Source organism: Parasteatoda tepidariorum, chromosome 9 (genome assembly GCF_043381705.1).
Source record: "Parasteatoda tepidariorum isolate YZ-2023 chromosome 9, CAS_Ptep_4.0, whole genome shotgun sequence".
In the NCBI taxonomy this organism is placed as follows: domain Eukaryota; kingdom Metazoa; phylum Arthropoda; class Arachnida; order Araneae; family Theridiidae; genus Parasteatoda; species Parasteatoda tepidariorum.
The window spans coordinates 17,852,812-17,876,664 of NC_092212.1; the positions used below are offsets into that span (position 1 = coordinate 17,852,812).

The 23,853-nt window shown below is 30.2% G+C and overlaps 1 protein-coding gene and 1 long non-coding RNA gene across 3 annotated transcripts in view; one reads left to right on the forward strand and one right to left on the reverse strand.

Annotated features, from left to right (window-relative positions):
* The window catches only part of LOC107453131 (alpha-tocopherol transfer protein-like), a 67,041-nt gene extending 47,977 nt beyond the window's left edge, over positions 1-19,064 (reverse strand). The window contains exons 1-2 of one of the 2 annotated variants that reach the window (XM_016069825.3): positions 18,923-19,064; positions 16,174-16,335 (exon numbers count right to left, since the gene is read on the reverse strand). In XM_016069825.3, the coding sequence (XP_015925311.1) occupies positions 16,174-16,182 (9 nt within the window). In that variant the 5' untranslated portion in view covers positions 16,183-16,335; positions 18,923-19,064. The remainder of the gene's footprint in view (positions 1-16,173; positions 16,336-18,922) is intronic. The other variant, XM_071185610.1, reaches the window with a different exon arrangement.
* Positions 1-23,853, forward strand: part of LOC139426493 (uncharacterized) — a 93,478-nt gene that overhangs the window by 60,209 nt on the left and 9,416 nt on the right. The gene's annotated exons all lie outside the window — the stretch shown is intronic.

The following is a 23,853-nucleotide window of genomic DNA, read 5'->3' on the forward strand; positions in this document are numbered from 1 at the left end:
ACTCTATAAGGAAGACCTTTAGAGATTTCTAATAATTTACGGGCGAATATAGTTTCCATTCCTAAAATTTTATTTGACTTGGACAAGGCAAACATTTTTACAAGCACAGGTTTGATAATCAGCAATAAATAGTTCATGTTAGCTGATTTTTCTAATATTTATAATTAGGGACCAGCGTTTGGTTGTTGTTGTTGCTAAAGCTACTTTCCAATACCAGGAAGCCTGCTATGGGACTTCAAGCTGTTTTAAGATGCGTTTGTGAAGGTGCGTTTGTTGCTTTTTCAGTGGCACTATCTATCACCAAGAATACGACTTCATCAACACACACGTTACAGTCCGATTTACAGGGAAAACCCATCCATACTCCAAGCAATAATCCGCAAATCGTAATTTTTGACCTGAACCAGAGAACGACCAATTTTCACTTCAGTATCACCATCGGTATTGATTTGTTATGGGAACATGGAGGACTTAAAGGAGCATGGAGGACGACGACAGATTTAAAGTGCACCAGTCACCATTTAATACACGGGGATTCTTCGGCGGCCGGGATTCAATTTCAAGATCTCACGAACATGAGTCCAACGTCTTACCAACCTTATCCCAGTCCCTTTAAACCAGTTATTTGTGAATGCGAATAATCATTTTGAAGCTAATTTTAATTCAAAGTTTGAACGTTTCAAAATTTCTAATTAATTTATAGAATAATATACATTCTACTCCTAAAATTTTTTTTGTCTTGGACAAGGCCATTTATTTTTAAGTACGGGTCTGATAATCAGAAATAAATCATTTATGTTTCGTTGATTTTTCTAAAATTTATTAATGGAGACCAGCGTTAGGTTTTAAATCAGTTATTTACGCATGCAAATCATCATTTTGAAGCTAATTTGAATTACTGATTTGACGAATATGATTCCAACTTATTTAGTTGATTTGAATCAGTTTAAAACTCGATTCAACAAAAAGAAACAATTTTCTATGTAAATTCGAATTAGAGATTCCAGTTCGCTTATTGAAATCAATTCCGTTGATAGGAATTAGTGGTTCGAATCAGTATTACATTAGATCACATCGATTGATTCGAAACAATCTATGTTCTACATCATAAGTAAATAAATTATCTTGTAATTCTTTCAATCCATGCTTCAAATCAATGATTGCTTCAAGTGAACTGGTTCGCTTAGTTAAAACAATTCTATTTTCACCCCTTCCCAAGTTCTAGTAGATTGCACGGGACGAAAAGATATTAAGAGACGATAAATTTCACACAAAAGTCATTCATAATTACCTGATGAAACTTCAATGTACAATATTCTCGAAAGTCAACGAGAAACAGAAAAGAAACTATTAAGAAATCAGCTATTTAAGAACGTGAAAATTCCTTATTTATTTATTGGAAGAAATTAAATTGCACAGCAATTAAGTGATGTTTTTCGACATCAAATTAGTTTGTTATTTACCCAGAAACTTTAAGGAAAAAAACACATCTAATCAGTTTTTTTGGTAGGAGTATTAATGATGAACAACAATCGCTCGAATCCCAATTGGGTTTTAATATCCTCAACGATTCCTCAATACATAATGTCCTCAATACATAATGTCATAAAGTATTTAATATTATAGAGATGGTGATAGCATGGTATTATTATATGCCGTTAATGACGTCGTGTTTCTAAATTAGAATAAATTTTAAATAAGTGATCTGCGAATAATATAAATTTACATTAATTACCCAGATCTACAAATTTAAAAATTTGAGTGACTTTATCGTAGGGCTGAATATCATATACTTTACTTATTAAGAAATAAGTCATTACTAAAATGGAATGCCACCTCATTGTTCTATATTCTAACTAATCTAAAAAAAAACTTTTTTTACCTTTGATGAAATATTAAAAATATTATTTGTACGGAACAGTCGACCGGCCTGTGTAGTGATTAGAGAACTGGCTTTGCATCAGAAAGGTTCTGGGTTCAAATTCCGGTCAAGGCATGGATGTTTTTTTATTCTCTGTACTATCAGTTCTTACTGTGGGAGCAACGTTTGCCCACCTAATATGGTGCCCCTGAAAGAGTGGCTAACAAATCTGCCCTTCAGATGCCTGTATGACGAAAGGTCATTCTCCAGGTTGGCATTGGAAGAAAAAAAAATTTGTAAGGAACGCATAAAATCTTGCGTAATTGTTAGATTTTTTATTATATTCTAGTTCCATTAAGATTAGTCAGTTTTTAATTATATTTTATTAAAAATCTATGCCATTTTTATGCACTTATATTGAACCTTTACGACCTAACATGCCCAATTGTGAGGATCAGACATTACTTTAATATGTAAAAAGTGAAAATATATATTGTATTCCATGGTTATCCTTATGGTATGGGTTATCTATATGGTATAAGTTATCTTTAATTTCTTAGAAAAATGTTCATTACAAATTTACTTTCCTATCACTTATTATGTTTAGAGCTTTACTTATAAATACTTTTAAATAGCCTCCGGTTGTAAAGACGTATGATATAAAGAAGTCGTAGATATCATGCCCTGCAACGATTCAGCGATGCCAACTTGCTTCGGACAGCAGATAAACATTTTCGAGTAATAGTCCTTAAATGTATGATTCTCTGTGTCGTAAATTCGATTCATACAGTTTTTACTCATCATTACCTCTAAATAATTCAAAAGGTTAAAATAATACGCCTCTTAATTAAAAACTAAGCAGTGCTGAGTTTTCTCAACCTCTGACAAAATTAGACGAATATCTGCAAATTTTAGTTTGAAGGGTTGCCACAGACGACTAAAACTCAATATTTTATTTAAAGAGACGAGTAACATGCAAATTTTTTTAAGAGTTTGTTATTGTAAATAAATGATAAGACGAACTAACTAATCAAGTTTTTCAGAGTACCTATCCAGGAATGGATATCTGCTTTTTCATCTAAATTGAAGAATATGTGGTGGAAGGGAAGGGGGTGCTGTGTTAACATTAAGTTAAATCTCAGAATGAACAATAATTGATAATCAAAAAATCAAGTCTGGGTTATACATAAAAATAAATCGATTCATAATAAAGGGAACAAATTGAAGATAAAGAAAAAATATTTTCACTATTTACAAAATAAATGATAAGAATGTTTTAGCTTTAAATGTAAATAATTTGGAATGTAATTTATAGTGATGAGTCATAGAAGTTCATAAAAATAGAATGAATTTCTACGACTTCCTGAATTTGTTGTTCTTTTAAGCTTTCTGAAATATTTTGTCGTTTCCAGAACACTTGGCATCATTGAAAATTATGAAATTTTTATTATTCAGCATATATTCTAGTAGTGATAGCTAATTCAAAATTTTAATAATTTTAACTTACATATAAAATGTCAAATTCACTGATGTTCAGTTTATAAGTTCTAATGAACGTTTTAACAAACTCTTATTTGTTTCAAAATGTTTGCTTTTGTTTACTACCACTGGAAAATATATTTCACTCAAATGTTAGATGATATGCGATATAGCGCCATCACACTATAGTTATTCAGGGTTCCCGTGGTCCTTGAAAAGTTTTAGTTGTGGTAGTAAATTTAGGTAATTACTAAGAGATATTTCTTACTTTAATATACCACTTTATCAAATTATGAATTGATAGACCCAGCGGCTGAGACCCTGAAAGAGTTGAACGCTTACCGAAAAATTATTATGATGTTAACCGTGTATGTTAATTAAGAAATTAACACTTTCATGTCCGGCAGCTAACGTTTGGTTTTTACGTGACAACACGTTGGTGCTATGTCCAAGCCAAACGTTAGTGGCCGGTGACAACACATAGATGTCGCGTGTTGCAACCTGATATTCATGTGACATTTTGTCAAAGGACAATAGAGTACAGGGATGCCAAATGCTCCGTTTTCTGGAATAGTTTTAATAAAGTGGTAGCAAATTATATAGTAAAATTCGTTAAAGAAAGAAAGTTACGCTTACTTTGCATATAGTAACCAGTAGTTTGATGCTTTAACGTTGCATTTTATATCATACTTATAATTTTTGATATTTAGTGGTGAAAGAATTACTTATAATGAAAAATACTAAACTAAAAGTAACTTAAAACTCGCTACCACTAGAAAATACTATTTTACAAAGCGGAGCAAGTTGGCATCTCTGAGAGTATATATAGAGGCATAATGGAGATATAATATTTAATCTATTCGACTAATAAACTGATGCGCGTTTTGTTTTCATATTTTTTAAACATATCCCTTGATAATGGCAGACGAAAGAAAGGATACTTTTATAGATTAATGCGTAGATAATTTATTTGATATTCCTCTTGATAGTGATGATTCAATAATTTTAGAAGATAATCCAGATTGTGCAGAGTATTCAAGTGGTTCAGAAATAGAAGTGCAAAGAAATCATCGAACGCTACCCTTGCCGAGTGATTCAGAAGAAAGCGATCAAGATACGGAGGATGTCTGGTCGGATTTTGATCCACCTAAAAATAATGACGATTTCGAAGGTTTACTTGGGCCAAATGTATTTCCTAAAAATACAGATAAGATAGAAGATTTCGCCGACATGTTTATTGGGGATGATTTATTTAAATTCATTGCTACGGAAACAAACAAATATCACGCACAAAATTCCCATAAGTTCAAAGTTTACAAAAAAACTGCTAAATGGGTTGATGTCACTATACTCGAACTATAAAAGTGGTTTGCTCTAGTAATTTTGATGGGCCAGACAAAAAATCAAGGATAAACGATTATAGATCAAAAAATCTTTTGATTGAGACTCCAATATTTTCTAAAACCATGACCCGTAATAGATTTAAGCAAATATTAGCATTTATACATTTTTCGGATAATAATAATGTTCCTGACAATGCTGGCTGACTCTTCAAAATTCAACACATAATAAACTATTTTTCAAAAAAATTCCAAGAAAATTTCAAACCTGGGCAAAATATTTCCATTGATGAGGGCATGATACCATGGCTTGGAAGACTGAATTTCAGAATTTCGAAAATCACAAAGTATGGTATTCTTATCCGGATGCTATGCGATTCTACTACAGGTTAAATTTCAAGTTTTAAATTATATTCTGGTGCAGGGCAAAGTTTAAATACTACAATCTTAGAATTATTGGCACATTCATTGGGAAAGTGGCATCATTATACATAGACAACTTCTACAACAGTGTAGAACTCTCAAAGATTTTACTTCTAAATAAAATCAGAGTTTGTGGAACAATTCGACGCAACCGAGGATTTCCGGACTCTTTGAAAAAGACAAGGCTGAAAGTTTTTGAAACTGCATTTAAACGAAAAGAAGAAATACTTCTACAATTACGAAAAACAGCGAAAAGTACAGACATAAGAATGATTTCTACTATTCATAATGCCGAAATAATTGATACCGGAAAAATTTGCAGAAAAACCAATCGTCGAATTCAAAAACCACAATTTATAATTGACTACAATCATCATATGAAAGGAGTGGATCGAGCTGATCAATATCTCAGTTACTATCCTATACATAGAAAAACGATAAAATGGACAAAAAAAAGTAGTATTATACCTTTTCAATTGTGCTTTATTTAATGCATTCAGAGTTTACGAACAAACTTTATTTAATGCATTCAACTTTATTTAATGCATTCAGAGTTTAAATGTGAATTCTACTAAAACATTGAAGTTTCATGATTTCCTACTACAGTTATCTGAAGCTTGGATTCAGGGTAATTTACCAGATACTGAAGAAAATATGGATATCCCAACTACGTCACGTGGTCCACATCATGATTCAACTCAGAGGCTATCCAGACAATTAAAACAACACCAATTGATTCAAATTTCTGAAACCAATAAACGTATAGGAAGAAGGTGTCGTGTATGCTATGCAAATAAAATACGAAAAACCACCAATCTTATGTGTAAAGTTCCCTTACATTTAAAATATTGCTTTGCTTCATATCATTCGAAGAAGAACTATTGAATGAATGTTATATACACACAGCACTGTAACTTCACTTGTAAAAAACCTTGTAACTTTAATACAAATGTAATGTGCTTGTAAAATGTAATGTAAGCTCAATGTAAACTTCTATTTAGGAATGGACTATATCATTAAAAAATTTATGGTATCTATATGAGGCTATTTAAATTACAGATTTTAATTTTCATACTTTTCTGATTGGTTAATTCATTTATTTTAAATAAAATGTAGTGTAAGCTTCATGTAAACATGTGCTTATTATTTGCCGATTACACTCAAAATCAACTACCTTCTGCAGATTTACACCAAATTCTTAAATATGAAATTCTCTTTATTACGAACCTATGAGAAAGTATAATATTTCAAAATTGTAATATTTGAAAAATAACACTTTTCAGTCAAATTGTCATCATCGTTTATTTTTTTTGAAATCTCTTGTACCTAGGAGCTATGTCAAAGCTCGATTTTGGAATTTTGACTTCAGGTTTTTGCCGGCTACTGAGGTGGTTTTAACAAAAATAAACACCGGTTACATGGTAAACTTATCACTAAATATATGCGGACCGCATAGTGTTGTATGAAAGTGCTATGAGGAATTTAGCGGGTTAAGTTGAACACCAATATTTAGAACCACATATTTTTTATTTATATTGTTTGCATTGTACAGTATTTCGTTTAGCTCGAATATTTCGTTTAATTAAAAATAAAATGAATTATATCAAAGCTCCTTTACCACTATTTTAATTTTAATAGAAGGCTTCGAATCATGCAGAAAAGTTCCAATAAATGTTTTTCTAGAGAAACTAATCTAGAATTCAACTAAGTGAAAAGATTTTTAAAACTAAGCCTTACGCTGTGTTTTTAAATCATGGGTTACAACGTGAGCGGCACCAGTGGGCGTTGAAGACTTCTAACTTACACAAGAAATTTTTTAAATGTTGAAATTAAGAATAAAAAAAATTTTAATTAACTACCAATTTTTTTAAATAAATTTAAAATTCATAATAATTTTACATTTTGCTTGCGGAAACTGGACTTGCTTACAGAACTCTCTTACAATATTAGCTGTCTGACTATGAATCACTGCAGCAAATGTGTAAGACAACATTGATGTAGCTCCATTTCGGCTCATAAATGTTTTTACAGATCCATATGAAATATTTAAAGGTAAACTACATGGCTGACTTAATTTTAAATACAAATCAGTCTCTTTTATGCAAAAACTTATAGCTTTTACGTATCGTCTATTTTTATGTATAAGAAATACTTTAATTTTAAGTTAATAGGAATTGTCAATAAATTAACGGTGTTTTAAAAGAGATTTATATAGAAAATTTTAAATTAATCAGAGAAGTGAGTTGAAAATAAAACTTATTTTGCAGGAAATGTTTTGTCTTTGCGAAATGGGAGACGATCCAAAAAAAAAGTTTGGAAAAACTACGCTCTAAATGATTGTTGGATTTTGATACCTTAAAAAACAGTAAAAAGCGAATTGAAAAGTCTTTTACTAAGTTTCATGAATTTTACTGAATAAACAAGTTAGAGCAGTTCTAGAGCAACAACAAATCCACTTATCAAGAAGGTCGAGAAAATTAACTTTCATTGCACGCAGCTGACCTGAAGACTTTTATTCCCTCTCGTATTCCGAATGTGAAAAGTGGATACCTACACGTTTTACGTGTAACTCAGTATGTTAAAAATCAATTGTCTCTGGATAATCACATAATGCAGATAAATGAGACAGTTAGTATTAAAGGCACCCAAAATCGCCAAAGAAAAAATTATGCAATTTTTATTAAAATGATTCCAATAAACTTCTACGTGTAAGTATATAATTGTGAACAAACAAAACACTTCATTGTTTTTTCTAGATTTGATCTGTGAAATCATATAAATATTGGTAAGTATTTATCAGGTATTAACCCGGCTTACAGCTTTAGTTATGCAATTTTTTAGGACAATTAATAAAGTTAATTAAAAATACTGAGTACTTTTTCTCTTTTCTTAGATGCATGATTAGAAAGACTGTATTGAACACACCCAAACGTAGATTATTAAATTAGTTTTTGATTATTTCAAGTATAAATTCTACACACCAAATAATTATACTACTTTTAAGTCGTAAAATTGAGAATTATTTGTATGCAATGTTCCTTACTGGCGCAGTTTTAATAGTTTGGCGACACTTATTCCAATAATATTGTAAAACAATAAAAATGTTATTCAGGGCTGAAAGCCTATATATACCAAGACTGAAAAGAGCAAAAACAAAGGTATTTTTTAGCATTTTTTTTCGCGAAATATTCATACCTACATTCATATCTTTTACGCATTTTGCGTAAAATTTTATTAGGACAGATATTTCTGCTAAACCATTTAAAAAAACTAGCAAAATCTGTCTAATATTTGCAAATTTAGTTTGTAGTTATTTACCGTTTGGCCAGACGGGCAAGCCATGTAAAATTAGCGTAGCATTCAACGTGTTCATAAGTTTGTACACGCAACCATACTTAATATTTCCAAGTAAGTATATCTAGTAACAAACACCTCGAGAAAAGAATTTTTAAATTTAAAGTGAACGTTAACAAAGAGGAAATCTGTAAGTTCTTTAAAAGTATATTAACACCACTTTTTTGAGCTTCCAACGGACTGGACTAAGCCTGCGTATAAGTCCTGATAATCTTTCTGTTTTTACTTGTGAATAAACTTTCTATTATGTTTTCGTTTGCCTTCCACGAAAGAAAACCGTTCTCGGAAAGAAGATAAAATTCGTATTTATGCATTAACCCTTTCGCGCCGACTGTCACAAAAACGTGCCAGCATAAAACCATATCAACCAGGGTAAAAAGATAAAACTGGTAATCAAAGTAATTATTTAACAGTTTATTTGTGGGTGGGATTATAATTGTTTGATTTATTTAATTCACCATTACTTAGTTCAAAATAAAATTAATTAGTTATATTTTGAACTAACATTGCTTATATGTGTAATTAAACTAACAATAATTAAAGTAAAAGCAAAGTAAATCTGGCAAATTAGCAACGCCTACATTTAAGCTACCGTTTCTTATATATTTACATCCTGATTTTGTACGAATGCTTTTATGAATCACCCATCCCCAAGGGGTTAATGTAACCTTTAACTTTTTAGATCCTATTTATTTAAATTCCGAACTAAGAGGAAACAACCAAATTAAAAACCTAGTAATAAGTTTTTGATTAAAAAAGTTTTTTTTTTTCTAAATTGTTACCTAAAATAATCTGGCACCTTCACTAAATGCTTTGTCATTTACAAGATGTAGCAGATATCAATACATTATTTCTTTCTGAAATGGACTGACCGCAAAATATTTTACTCGCCACTTTTTATTTATTGGTAATAAACAATTAACGAGTCTTATTCGTCAAATGTACCCAAACCGTTAATCTGGAGACAGATTTACTTCGTAACGCGATTGATAACTATACGCTATATGAATAACATAAAAATATTGCAACCACTTTTTACTTACTTTATTTACCTGGGATCAGATTAACTAATCAGCGTGATTTGACAAGTACTTATAGGTAGTATGAAGTATACTTTTATTTAAAACTATGCTATTCTGTAAAAAAAAAGGGTTAAATAACACCAGAAAATATCAAATTAGTTTAAAATCCAAATAGTACCTCAGGAAAATATTTCGTAATTCTCTAATGAAAACTGTTTTATTTCTGAAAATTCTTAGCTACCACTCCATTTTTTCTAGATCGTGGAAACCTCTTACCGATTAAGCTATAGCTACCATTTATCTCAAATGGTTGCTATTCAATTTAGTTGAAGGAGAAACTGATGAATAGTAAACAAGCGACTAATAAGCAAAATTTTATTTATATATAAATAAAATCAGTAAAATAAAACTGGTATTAAAATAGAATTTTAAAAATATAAAATGAATTATTTTTTTAATTGCCTAATTGAGCATTATCACCAACTTAAGTGCCAAAGCGTTCTTGTTACTATATTCAATCGGATAAATAATCGTTTCCCTTTACATTTTTGAAATTAATTACCTATAAATAAGACATTCATAATCCCGAAAATAAACAACGGGATTTTAATATTAAATTCATCTTAAGCAAATAAATTTGTCTCTACCACAATACATTTGTAATAAAAAGTTCAAACGAATCGGATCTCATATATACTTGAGCGGGGAATCCAGCGAAAACTGAGTTTTTCACCAGGTTTTCGAAGAAGTTAAGTTATATACCAGACAGGGTTTTCGAGTATTCATACGGAACAAAATCGAATTATGTAATTTTTTTTATTGAACAAATAGTTAACAAAAATTAATTTTAAGTAGATTTTTCTCAAGCATACGTAAATTCGAACACGTTGTTTTAAACATTTCAACATATTTAAAGCTATAATTTAAAAAAGTTTTTTTTTAAAGCTTTTGTCACCGATCACGCGATATAGCGTGATGATATTATTTCTCAGATATTGCGTGAATTAAACAAATCCAGCTGTTACCAAGATGCATATAATCAATCATCCAACTGTTTTTGAGAGGGAAAAAAAATATATAGATAGATATTTTCTTATGAAAATAATATATTGTTTTTTAAAATAAACTAATCGCAAAATTTGATAAGTAAAATAGATTTTGAGGTAAGAAAATTTAATTTTGATTATATCTTTATAGATTACAACTCTTCGATGATAGATATAATATAACCATCACATGCTCTCAACTGAGAATAACAAAATTTTGTGAAAGCTGATTGAAGATATGCCGTCTTAACTGCCACTGGCTGTTTATCAAATCTTTTTTTCTTTTTTTTTTTTAGTGGTTTTAAATTAAAGCAAAAATATTTAAAACAAATCGAATTTTTATCAGAACTTAGGAATGAATTTGTCTACTTAAACCTTAAACATGTCAATTTAAATCATTTTAATATAGCATACCTGCCAACTTTTAATCCTTTCCATTATAATTTTTCCCAGTGGTATTAAAATGGAATTAAAACTTCAATTTTAAGCAAACAAATACGTTGTATTTGAGAAAACTTAAGTTGACAACCATGATAGTAACGCATATTGATATATATGCTTAATTTTTGTAAGAATAGTGGTGATCAAAATCATTTAAAAATGAAAATTATAAAAGAAAAAATAGTATATATTTACTACCACTTTAAATATGAAAATAAAATCTTCCGGAAGAGTTGCAGGTATGGTAATGTAGTGTTTGAAAAACAATTCTTTTTATCTCTATTTATATCTAGCTTGTTACTCGTTCTTCTCATCTGCTCCTACATCTGAAAGCCTTTTTTTCATGGGTAGTCCATACCTGCCAACTCTTCCGGATTTTCCGGAAGATTTTATTTTCATATTTAAAGTGGTAGTAAGTATATACTATTTTTTTCTTTTATAAACTTAATTTTCAGATGATTTTGATCTCCACTATTCTTACAAAAATTAAGCACATATATTAATATGCGTTACTATCATAGTTAACTTAAGTTTTCTCAAATATAACGTATTTGTTTGCTTAAAATTGAAGTTTCAATTCCATTTTAATACCACTGGGAAAAATGATAATGGATGGGATTAAAAGTTGGCAGGTATGGAGTCCGATAGATGGTCCACTATGAAGGTAAACCCGTTTACGAAAGAGCCCATTGAAGAAAAATCTAGTAAAAATAGGAAAGTAGCGAATATACACTTTTAAAAGTTTATTTAATTTATGAATATAATTGGTTTGTTTTACGTGTCATCAATATGGATTTGTTTAAGGCAACAACAAAAAATTTGCTTTCACTTTAACGTTAATGCAAGTATTCCACATTAGTTTTTAGTATGCTTACATGATTTTTATTTCAAATTAGAAGTGGTAAATAAAATAAAGCAAAAATTTATTATTACAGTCTTCTAACAAATTGGTAATAAAATAGTTCGGATGCAATTTTTTTTCTTCTGAAAATGCCACTTGCCTGGTTCTTCCACGAAATTTTTCAATTACAGCACCTTAAATAATTTAAATTTTTTATTTAAAATTATTTTTTTCCCTTTTTGGTGGCTTTACGTTATTGAATTAAGCAAGGCTCATATTTTGTAGGGCATCCCTTGAGAATAAAAATAAAATGTATTTAGCATCACTTGGCATGATGCTATTACTTGCGGCCAACGCATAATAGTCAAAATTGACCTCAATCAGTTAATTTTTTCCGGTACATATCACTTTCGAGGGGACGTAAAACACTTATTCCAAAAAATCGACATTAAAACTGCTTAGTTTTGAAGCAGTTTTCATAATCCCCAAATATATTATGACTATTATTATATTTTATACTTGTATATTTGGTACTTATTACATAAACCTTCAACATTCAAGTTTCACGGGCTGGGACAGTCTGGTTGGTTGGGCATTGGACATGTTTTCAAAAGGGCATGAGCTCGATCTCCGCCGGCCGAAAACTCTCAGTATAGTAAATGGAGACTGGTGCACGTTAAATAAGGCTGGTCACTAAATCCTCCATGTTCCCATATCAAATAAAACCTCTGGGGGTACTGAATTGGATATTGATCGTTCTCTGGCTCAGGTCAAATTTACGATCTGTGGATGAATGAATGGGCCCACCCTATAAAATGGGCTGTGACATATGTATGGCTGAAGTCGTATTCTTGGCCATAGATGGCACCACTAAAAAAACACGAAACCTACCCTCTTCCTTAAATTAATCAGAAACAAAAAATTTAAGTTTTGGGTGAAATACAGTTGTCAGTGGCAGCCATTAGAATTCTTATTAGAACTTGATAAGGATTTTGGAGCAGGACTATTTCTCTATCTTATCTCCACTTTATCGTTAAAATATTTATAAGCAGTGGAGGAAAAAAGTTATTTTAATACTAATTCATTAAAACGTTTATACACTATCTTTGCTACCATTGGAAAAAATATTTTGTAAAACTACGTAAAACCCGTTGTAGAATTCTTATCAAAACTGCGCCGATTACCATAATACCAGTAGTACATATTACTGTCAGTAGTACATATTAATTAAGCGTCATCTACGAATGACGATTTTCCACGATTTTCCTAAACAAATTTCCCATTACCCTTTTCTCCATCAACTTTGCTTTTTAGAATATAGCTTATTTTTATTTTATTTCAATAAATACATATTATCAATATTAATTAAGCATTAGAGTCAATAATAATATGGTGATTCTTTACAGTTCCCCAAAACAAATGAGTACGTTTTCTCCATTATGTTTGCTTTTTAGTACATCAGTTATTTTCTCAATATTTCTTGAAGCTACTGAATTTCCATAATATATAGTTAAGAAGTGTGTGAGAGAAATTTCTATCCTACCAAACCTTAAAAAAAACTCGTTAACAAACAAATAACAACTCGTAACTACATACATCGTAATTACATAACAACTCGTTAACATGCAAATAATTAAAACAAATATATATGAAAGCAAATTAATAAATTACGAAAGCAAACCGTAAGCATATCTGCCAACTTTAAATCCTTTCGAGGATGATTTTCCCCAGTGGTAGTAAAATGGAATTTAAATTACAAATGTACGCAGAAACATACACTGTATTTTGGTAAAGTTTAGGTGGACTATATTTTAAGTATTACATGTTTATATATCTACTTTATTTTTTTAAAAATAGTGGTGGTCAAAAAGATTATAAATTAAGTTTTTAAATGCAAGGAATATGTAGAAGGCATACATTTTACTACCACTTTAAATATANGCAATGATAATTATGCTTTCATATATTGATTATAATTATTTATATGTAGTGGTGGTCAAACTCATTTATAATTATCATTCAAAAAATTAATTGGAATAACCTGAGTATTGCCACCACTTTAAATATGAAAATAAAATCTTTCGGAAAATCCGGAAGAGTTGCCAGGTATGGTATTACATGTTTATATATCTGCTTGATTTTTTTAAAAATAGTGGTGGTCAAAAAGATTATAAATGAAGTTTTTAAATGCAAGGAATATGTAGAAGGCATACATTTTACTACCACTTTAAATATAAATATAAAATTTTACGCCAAATGCGTAAAAGTTGGCAGGTATGCAAGGCCTCAGACGCCCAGTTCCACTACAACGAATGAACGAAAGCTAACTTCTTTTTGGTCAAAATAAAGACATATTTTTGAGTAAATCTGTTTTTCGCTAATTGTTTTACTACCACTTAGAAAATCCATTCTATGGTAGAATAGGTATGTGTTCATAACATATATCTGCCAAACTTTTACAAAAAAAAAATTTTCCTAGTGGTAGAGAAATAATTGAAGTTATATTATAGACAATTATTTGATACTTCACTATTATTTAAGACACCTGCCGGTAAGATTACATACCGACAGACGCGCAGTGTTTTTAAAAAATTTAGAAAGTGGTAGCAAAGGGTATTATAAATTTAAGGTAGTTATGTAACTTCAAGTCCATCACTCTGCTTAATTATTCGAAAAGATCGCATCTAGTAATAAATTTGCAGTATTTGTATGGTTAATATTAAATTCAAAGCCTTAAAAAAAAAATTAAAATATTTGTCACTACTTTTCAATTTAGATCAATATTTTTTTATCCATATTTAACTGTAGTGATAGTTATAATTAATCAAGTTTATTACAACAAGAATCGAGCATGAATGCAAAAATTTTGATTCATAAATAAAGGAAAACACATAACTGCCAACTTAGTTGTTAAGTAAGATTTTAGAGAGTGGTTGTCATAAAATACTTATAGTATTAAGATTTTTCTAAAATATAAGCTATCTTACCAATACTCGTACGGACATTTGCTTAACTAATCTATCTTATATATATATATATATATATATACCTGCCAACTCTGCCGGATTTTGCGGGAGATTTTATTTTCATATTTAAAGTGGTAGTAAATATATACTATTTTTTCTTTTATAAATTTAATTTTTATATGATTTTGATCACCACTATTCTTACAAAAATTAAGCTTATATATTAATATGCGTTACTAACAATGGTTGTCATCTTAATTTTTTTCAAATACAGCGTATTTGTTTGCTTAAAATTGAAGTTTTAATTCCATTTTAATACCACTGGGAAAAATGATAATGGAAGAGATTAAAAGTCGGCAGGTCTGTAATATATAAACGTTTGAATTATTGATTTTTGGATGTAGATAAAATATATTATCATTAATTCTTGAAAATTAAGATTTTCACTTTAATACATACCTACCAACTTTTACGCATTTGATGCATAATTTTATTTTTATATTTAAAGTGGTAGTAAATATATACTATGTTTTTTTATAAACTAATTTTTAATTTTTTGATCACCACTATTCTTAAAAAATTAAGTATATATCACATATATATTATTATATGTTACTATTTTGTTTGTCAGTTTAAGCTTTTTCAAATACAACGCATTTTGTTTTTGCTAAAAATTGAAATTTTAATACCAAAGGAAAAAAAAATAATAATGGAAGGGATTAAAAGTTGGCACATATGCTAATATACAAACATTACTACTACCAGAGATGCCAACTTGCTCCGGACAGCAAATATATATTTTAAAGTGGTAGTTTATCAATTGTGATTCTTGGTTTAATAAATTTAATTTAGTAGATTTTTATCCACCACTAATTCTAAATAATTCGTAGGCTTATACAAATCACCACTTTATAGCACTCAAGTCATGCTATACCTCTAAAAAAGAAAGCAAAATTATTCAAAATATTTGCAAAATTTACTTTATAGTTACTTACCGTTTTTTAAATTATTTTGGTGTGACCGGAGCAGTTGGCATCTCTGCTACTACTAAGAAAGACGCTTCTCAATGCCCAGCCCTTATGTAATCATATTAAACTAATACAATATTTAGTATTTATGCAAATATTTAAGTATTTATTTAATTTATCTGTAATGGTAGTTAAAATCCTCTGTTATAAATGTTTTTATAACAGAACTAAATAACTAAGCAAAAGTCTTACTATCACAATATAACAACTAAATCCTCCAAAAAATTGCGAAGAATCTGCAGATATGACAGGTGTATCTCTAAAAAAACTAAATTCCTGCTAGCATTAACGTGAATCTACTACTATTTCCTTAAGCCTGCATTGTACCGGCACGCAATACAAAGTAACATGTCAATAAATGCTCTAACTCACCTTATTCATGTTGAAGCAATCTTTCCCGGTGCTCTTGAACGATGTGGAAGTGAAAGGATTCCTTCACTCTAACTCTCTCCTTCCTAAGGAACTGGTTTTTTCATAAACAATACCCAACTAGAGAAAGGAAAAAAAAAGAAATACCTTCCCATCGGCGATTCTCTTATAACATGTAACAAAGAAAGAGAAAGGAAGATATTAACCTTGAGTTCAGTTTATAAGATATGAAAATATAATATTCCAAAGTCACGTGGAAGAAGTACCTGGTAGTATTTTTGAAGTAGCGTCACGCCTAAGTAAATGAATGTAAGACTTAAATCCCACTTACGTTGAAAAGTGTGATGTTAGCATTATTAACTAACACACCTGTAAAGTCCTTCATAACTATCCCTCTTCTTTTAAGTCACTCACTATACCACTTTATTTAAGAAGAAAACTTGTTACTTGTTTCACTTATTTATCATACGGTTTCAAAAAATTTCTTTTATAGAAATAATGTGAATTAAAAATATTTTTATTTACTGATGCTTTTTTAAATGATATACTATGGGCATCTTGAATAACTAAAATATCTTTCATCTCAATCATTGTCATTGAATTAAAGGGTAAATATATCCTACCACTTTCTTTAATGAAAGAACTTTTTACATTACTGTAAAATGACGCGACTTTCGGTAATCCTAATACTTAGCTGTTCCGTTATTGCGTTTTTTAAAATTATAATCGTCGTTGAACAGCCACCTAATTTTTGATTTACGACTACTAATGTTCAACTCCGTATCCTTGTAATTTTGAATCTATCCAGAAGACAAGGAAACTCCTGGATCAGAACCTCCCCCCCAAGGCATTGATTTGTTATAGGAACATGGAGGACTTCGCGACTCGACAGATTTAGCGTGCATCAGTCACCATTCTCTTCACGGAGAGTCTGTGGCCAGCTGGGATCGAACCCACGAACTCTTGAACATTGGTCCAGTGTCCTACCAACCAGGCTATCCCGGCCTAAACAACCAGGATATCTGTCAAGAAGAAGGACGGATAGATGGACATCACGTACGGTTACGGTGGGATTCGGACCCGCTACCTCCACACTTCGCACAGTGTTTGGCGGGCTATACCGCTCAGCCAGGGAGGCCCCTATTTAACAGTTCTTATTGGTTTATTGGAATTACATGAATTTGCAGGCTTGTGTTCGCAATTTAGGATTATAAACCTTTGTGAAATAGAAGGACAGACAATACGATAGTAAAGAGGGCAGCACGAAGATCCATCCAGGGTAACAGCTTGAATCGAACCCGCAACCTCCACGCTTTGCACAACGTTTGTCGGGTGATACTCCTTGTCCAGTGAGGCCCAATTTAGCATTTCCAAAATTACAAATTATTATACGTTGCACAAAATAATTTAAAAAGTGGTACACAATTAAATATTAAAGCTTTCAGAATTTTTGGTAATTTTGCCAACATTTTAAAAGCCTTACGTCGAGAGAGCTAAGTGGCGTAAAACCTAACATAAACATTACATAAACTTTTAAATGATTTAAGTTATGGTGGGGGGAAAAAATTTAAACCATATTTACAAAATAGAGAATCAAACATCAAAACATAAACTTAGCTACCACTAGAAGAAAGCTTTTCAAAATGCATAGAAACTTGTTGATTTTGATTTAGAAATCCAAGGCCCTAGTCTCCAAATTTACATGCTGTACTTTTACTAAGTGCTTTTACACTTTTTATAACATGAGTAAATTATAATATATTTAAAAATTTGTGCAAATATATATTTCAATTTCTGTTATTTATGATTTTAATAGACAACTCTAAAGGAAAAATGCGACAAATATATTAGCAACATTCAGAGGGCCCCCAGGCTTATGGGGACTCTAAGCACTGGTCTCTCAGACTTTATGATAACTCAGACCCTTGTATACTTAAGTTAGCAGTTGTTTAGGCTACTTAATGCTAATTTCACCTTACGCGAATTTTTCTATATCTCAAAAACGTTTTATGGTAACATTTTTGTCCACAATTATAAAATGTGCTTATCCATCACCTCCTACATCAGTAAGCCTCCGCCCGGTTTTTTATAAGTAGTCTGCGCAGTCCATTTAAAAAGTGAACCAGAAGCTCGCAGGAAACCGAATTCTATTTTATAAGTATGTGAGGGAACGTTGTCATAGCATTGAATCTTTGGTGGTAGACAAGTAAATAAGACAAACCAATTATATTCATAAATTTAAAAAAAATTTAGACGTATATTCGCTACCACTTTCTTAATTTTATTAGATTTTGTATTAAATGGCTCTTTCGTAAACAAGTTAACCTTCATAGTGACCTAATCGGACTACCTATGAAATACCGTGTGGAATCTTATCCCTAGATTATTCAATACAATAATAAATATACAAATCAATACAATAACAATTTAGTTTTTCGTTATATTGTTTACTAATATTTAAAAAAATTTGAACATAAAATTCTACATATTATTACATCATTTTAAAGTATGTACTTTTATGAAACAAAATTTGAACGAAATCGGTCAAATAGTTCTTGATTTATAGCATTTCGAAAAAGAGATATTTTTAAACTTTCATTTCTTATAGAATATTCACAAATTTCTTTTAAATTTCAAATTTTGTCGTTTAAAATTTTATATTTAAAAAAAATGTTTTTACCTTACAATTGAAATATTTTCCACCATTGTTAAATAAAATAATAAAAAACAATAAATAATTATGGCAAATTACCTTTTACATGGAATTGTTTCGGGAAGGGCAATTTTTCTTCCTGTATTTTTGTGTGAAGCAAGATATTTCTACTAATAGGAAAAGATAACAATTTGTGTGATGTTTCTTAGCTTTGTATTTCATTGTTTTTAGAACAAAATGAAGAGCTAAAACATACTTATCTCGTTAGTTTTATATATAATTGGTTCGCCTCTTTCATTTTTATTAGATTTTGTGACCTTGCGATCGTACATATTTTATAACATAATATGGGGAATAAATATATAAGTTAAATGAACAAAATCCACCATTTTGTAAACAGTTTATTTGTGGCCAAACAACAATAGCTTGGCGTATTTTATTCAACAGTGCTTATTTGTGTTTCAAAATAAAATCATTAAGAACATACCAAGAATAGATATGAACTATTTATATAAAAATAGTCCCAGTGCTTATTATTATACATGGATGCCACAGATGACTAAAAACCCAAGAAGTGGTAAAAGCTCAATTTAATTTCTTTAAAAACAATGAAATTCGCTTGAAATTAAGGGTATTTTTAAGGCAGAAGGTACGTTTTTTGTTCTTTCAGTGGCGCCATCTATTCAAGGTTGCCATCTAACTTATTATATGTGCTTGATTTTCCGAATTATCGTGATCAGGGATGTTTTATGTTTACCTTTTTAACGTGAAATAAATTTGATGACAAAAATTTATATACCACTAGAATACTTTTGAAGGAACATTGGACACAAATTTTTGTATACCAATTTCCAAAAATAATAACTCTTTGAAATAAAGGCATAATAAAATGAAATAAATATACTTCTGTAAACAAGATATTTTAAAATGTATTAATTAAATTAATCTTAATTTAAAAGCAATCAAAATGAAGATTTATTCGTGATAAGTGTTTAAACTGCTTAAAAAATGTAGCTACCAGAAATACATTTATAAAATGTTATGAAATGTTCTGGGATTCTGAGATGCTGCGCAAACTTTAGATATATTATTGTTAAGTGTTGAGACACGCTTTACGCAGAGAAAAGAAAAGGACATATTTTTTTTTTTTTNTTTTTTTTTTTTTTTTTTTTTTTTTTTTTTTTTTTTTTTTTGCCTTGCCTAATCCTTTACACATGCACTAAAAGTACTACGGAATTTCCGTAGTTTCAGAAAATGTTTTTCCCGGGGGTAGCAATTTTAATGTATTAATATGCTTGAACTAAAAGAATTTTGTCCATCACAAAATACAAATACTTTAAACATATATATAAATGATCAGGCTATTTTCCGAGATATATCCCTAGCTCACTTTTTCACAAGTGATGCAATTCTCCCATCCAAATTTAAGCATTTAAGGTGGTAGAAAAATGCATGCTTTCGACGGACCTGCCAACTACTACACTTTTTGAAAAATAATTTATAGAACAAAACCAAAACTTCCAATATCGTTGGCAATATTATCAACATTTTAAAAGTCTCACCACGATAGAGCGGTAACAAAGTTACGCTGCTATGAACTTTTAACTGATTTGAATGTAGTGGTGTTGAAAGTAAGTTCAAATGAGTAAATACTAATACATTAAAACATAAACTTTGTTACCACTCGAATAAATTTTTACAAAAAGCGTAGAAAGTTGGCGAACCTGTTTCGACTTATTTATTGGATTTCTAAACAAGTCTGAAATTCTAAATACATTAAAACGGAAATGAGCAGTTGTTGTTGTAGTTCATTTACGTCACACTAGAGCTTCACAATGGGCTTTTGGCGACGGGGAAAAGAGCAAAAACTGTGTAAGAAAGACATTTCATTCTAGCTTGTTTTGAGGAGGAATTAAATATCCATGACTTCTAAGATTCTTTGATAGTTATATGATATACAGGGTGATTCTAAAAAGATGGGGAAAATTTTAGGAAATGATAGTACATACCCAGACAAACAATTTTTATCAAAGAATGCATGGTCGAAAACAAAACGCAAAGGTTCTGGCGCATTTGGAAAGTTTTTTCATGCAAACGAGAAAGCTCCATTCCTATTGCGAGTTACTGCGCTACGTTATTTGTCGCCAAGCTTTCGGCCGCTGCAGGGAAAGTTCGCCTTAAGAGTCCAAATTTTAGTAGCGGTAACACTCAAAATTTGATATCATAATTTTTACAATTCTTGTTGTTTTTTAAAAAGTATATATTATACAAAACAATAGCCCAAAACAATTTCTATTTATTTAGTTTATTTTACAAGATATTAACAATTAAATTTTAAAGCTCTTTTTAACTAAAAAATAAGTATCTAAGGATAGAATGAATGGATTTTAAAAAAATGTACCTCATTTTACGTGGAAAGAATTGAAGTTTTTGATAAAATGATTATAATAAAACAAATGTTTAAAAAATTTAATTTTTATTGTAAAATTAAGTTGTAAAATGAAAAACAAAAATGTTGTTAATGTCGTACAAAGTCCAAACAAAGCCCATTTTATAGTAAATTTTATTCTGAAGAAAAAAAAATGGATCGCAATTCCATAAAAAGTTATAGCTTTTTTCGCGAAGAGCTGCACCGCTGCTCGCTCTGTTGTCAGCGCTGATTACCTCATGCGCTGCGAGTTTTTTCATGTTTATACTCGAATTGTAACGAGCGTTTGTTAAGGTAATTCGGAATGCTGATCTACGGGATAATAATTATCAAATAAGGTAAGTTTCAATTGTTATTTAACTTAGTAATATCAACTTCATTAATACGTATTGTTTTTTTTAAACATAAAATTACATTTCTAAGAAATACATTAATTCTAAGAATTTGATTTGTATATTTATCACGAAATTTAATAATAAACTTACAGATAAAATCAAGAAATGGTGAACTATTGCTGCANGATGCAATTTTTATATTGAATTGCTTCTTCGCCGTGATAAATTTCCTTGCAGTGAATTGTTATTGTTGAGAATAGATTAACTCCTCCCGAATATTATCTAATATTGAAATAGTTCTTCTACCAGTATTTTCTCTTTTCCCGTACCAGTATTTTTATTCTTCCCGGCGTGAACGTGTTAATACAGACATAAATTAAACCATTCACTTTTTAACCTCTTCGAGACGGGCTAGTCATACACGCCTTCTCAAGGTAGCGACAATCAGGATGGAAAAGATAAAACAGGTAGCGAAACTATTTTTCTAGCTGTTTATTTGCTGGCTGGATAGAAATAGTCAGAGAATTCGTAATGAATCCACGTCCTTTTCCTTCAGCTATGACAGTGTATGAGCCTTAATAACTCAGCTGTCAACACTTGGTTTCGGACTACTATCAGATAACTTCATTGCTCTTCATGGCAAATATGCCATGATTTCAAGTAAAGTAAAATTTGGTAATTTTATCACAATAGACGTAAGCACATTTTTGATCTTACAAAGTCTCTATTTTTATATTTAAAGCGGTAAGAAAATTCCCATTTGTATGTTTTAGTCATAGTCATTACTCATAGCTTTTACCTTTTCATCTTGATTTGTGAAGTCGCGAAGCAATATCCATCCTGAGTTTTGAAAACAGAAAGAAAAATAAAAGGAAAAATAATCATGACATAGGAAAAAAGTAGAAATAATTTTGAACTATTTGCTGCAATTGCAACGCCATTAGCTGAATCGCAGCACCAGTAAGAAATCAGAGTTGTGCACAGTTAGAGAAAAGACTGCAGCGCCAATCGCTTACAGTGTTATAATTTAAAAATTAAATTATAAGTATCAATAGAAGATTAAAAATAGGGAAAATTTAATTGAATTTATCTGATAAAATAGCATCGCTAAGGAAAAAGTGGGTTAGGAGTCTAATTTTGGAATCTTTAATTAGCATTTCTGCTTTAAAAATATTGTACTTTGCGGTAGTGTATCTTTGTGCTTTTTTATAAAATTGTTTGTTAAATGTCTTTAAAATTTCAGTGAAGGTCTTTAATTTAAAATCTCTGTATATCTTTGTTTCGAATAAAATATGGGACTCTACGCATTTTTCTTAGTAATTTATTATGGAAGAAGTTAAGTTTTTTAGCAATTAAGTTATTGTCATTTCACTAGACAAAGTGTGCATAAGTAATTATAGGTTTGATGTACCGTTATTATGTTGTTTTTTGTAGCAAATTTAATGCTAACTACATTAAATTCACTTTGTTAACGGTAATAAGAACAATAATAAAGTAAATAACATTAATATTGTTTGATATTGTAGTTATTATTAGATGTCTCATTGTTCAGAACATCGATCTATGAGTGCTGACTACGGTAGTAAGCACTCATTGATTGACGTTCTTATTACCGTTATGATAACCAGAGCTACTATAAGATAACTTACTAGGATAAGATAACTTTTTCTTAACTATGTTTCATTGTTCAGAACATCGATCTATGAGTGCTGACTACGGTAGTAAGCACTCATTGATTGACGTTCTTATTACCGTTAGGATAACCAGAGCTACTATAAGATAACTTACTAGGATAAGATAACTTTTTCTTACCGAGAGCCTCAAAAAATCTATTATTTTTTTCTATATAATCCAAGTTTTTAAAATTTAACCACTAATGTCTAGTATATTTTGCTATTTTTTTGTAAAATGACTCAGGTTGCAAGACCCTTCCCAAAAGAAAGAGATTAGCAAAACAACAACAAACGAACTCAAAAGCAACAGTTCCCAAATTTTTTTTTTTTTTTGATGCGGTACCTTGAATCATCTACCTCCTTTTGATTGAACCCCGACTTCATAAATAAAGTTCATTAACACGCTGAATGCTGTGGGAGTCACCGGTGACTGGCACTGAGTTTGTTCGCAGTGCCACGAGAGACACCGGTGAAGCCAAGATTATTAGAAACGCATAATTCGAGTAAATTTTTAATTTTTCTTTTATATTATTATCGTTACTAAAATTAGTTTTATTTATATACACAGAGATGCCAACTTGCTCCGGACAGCGA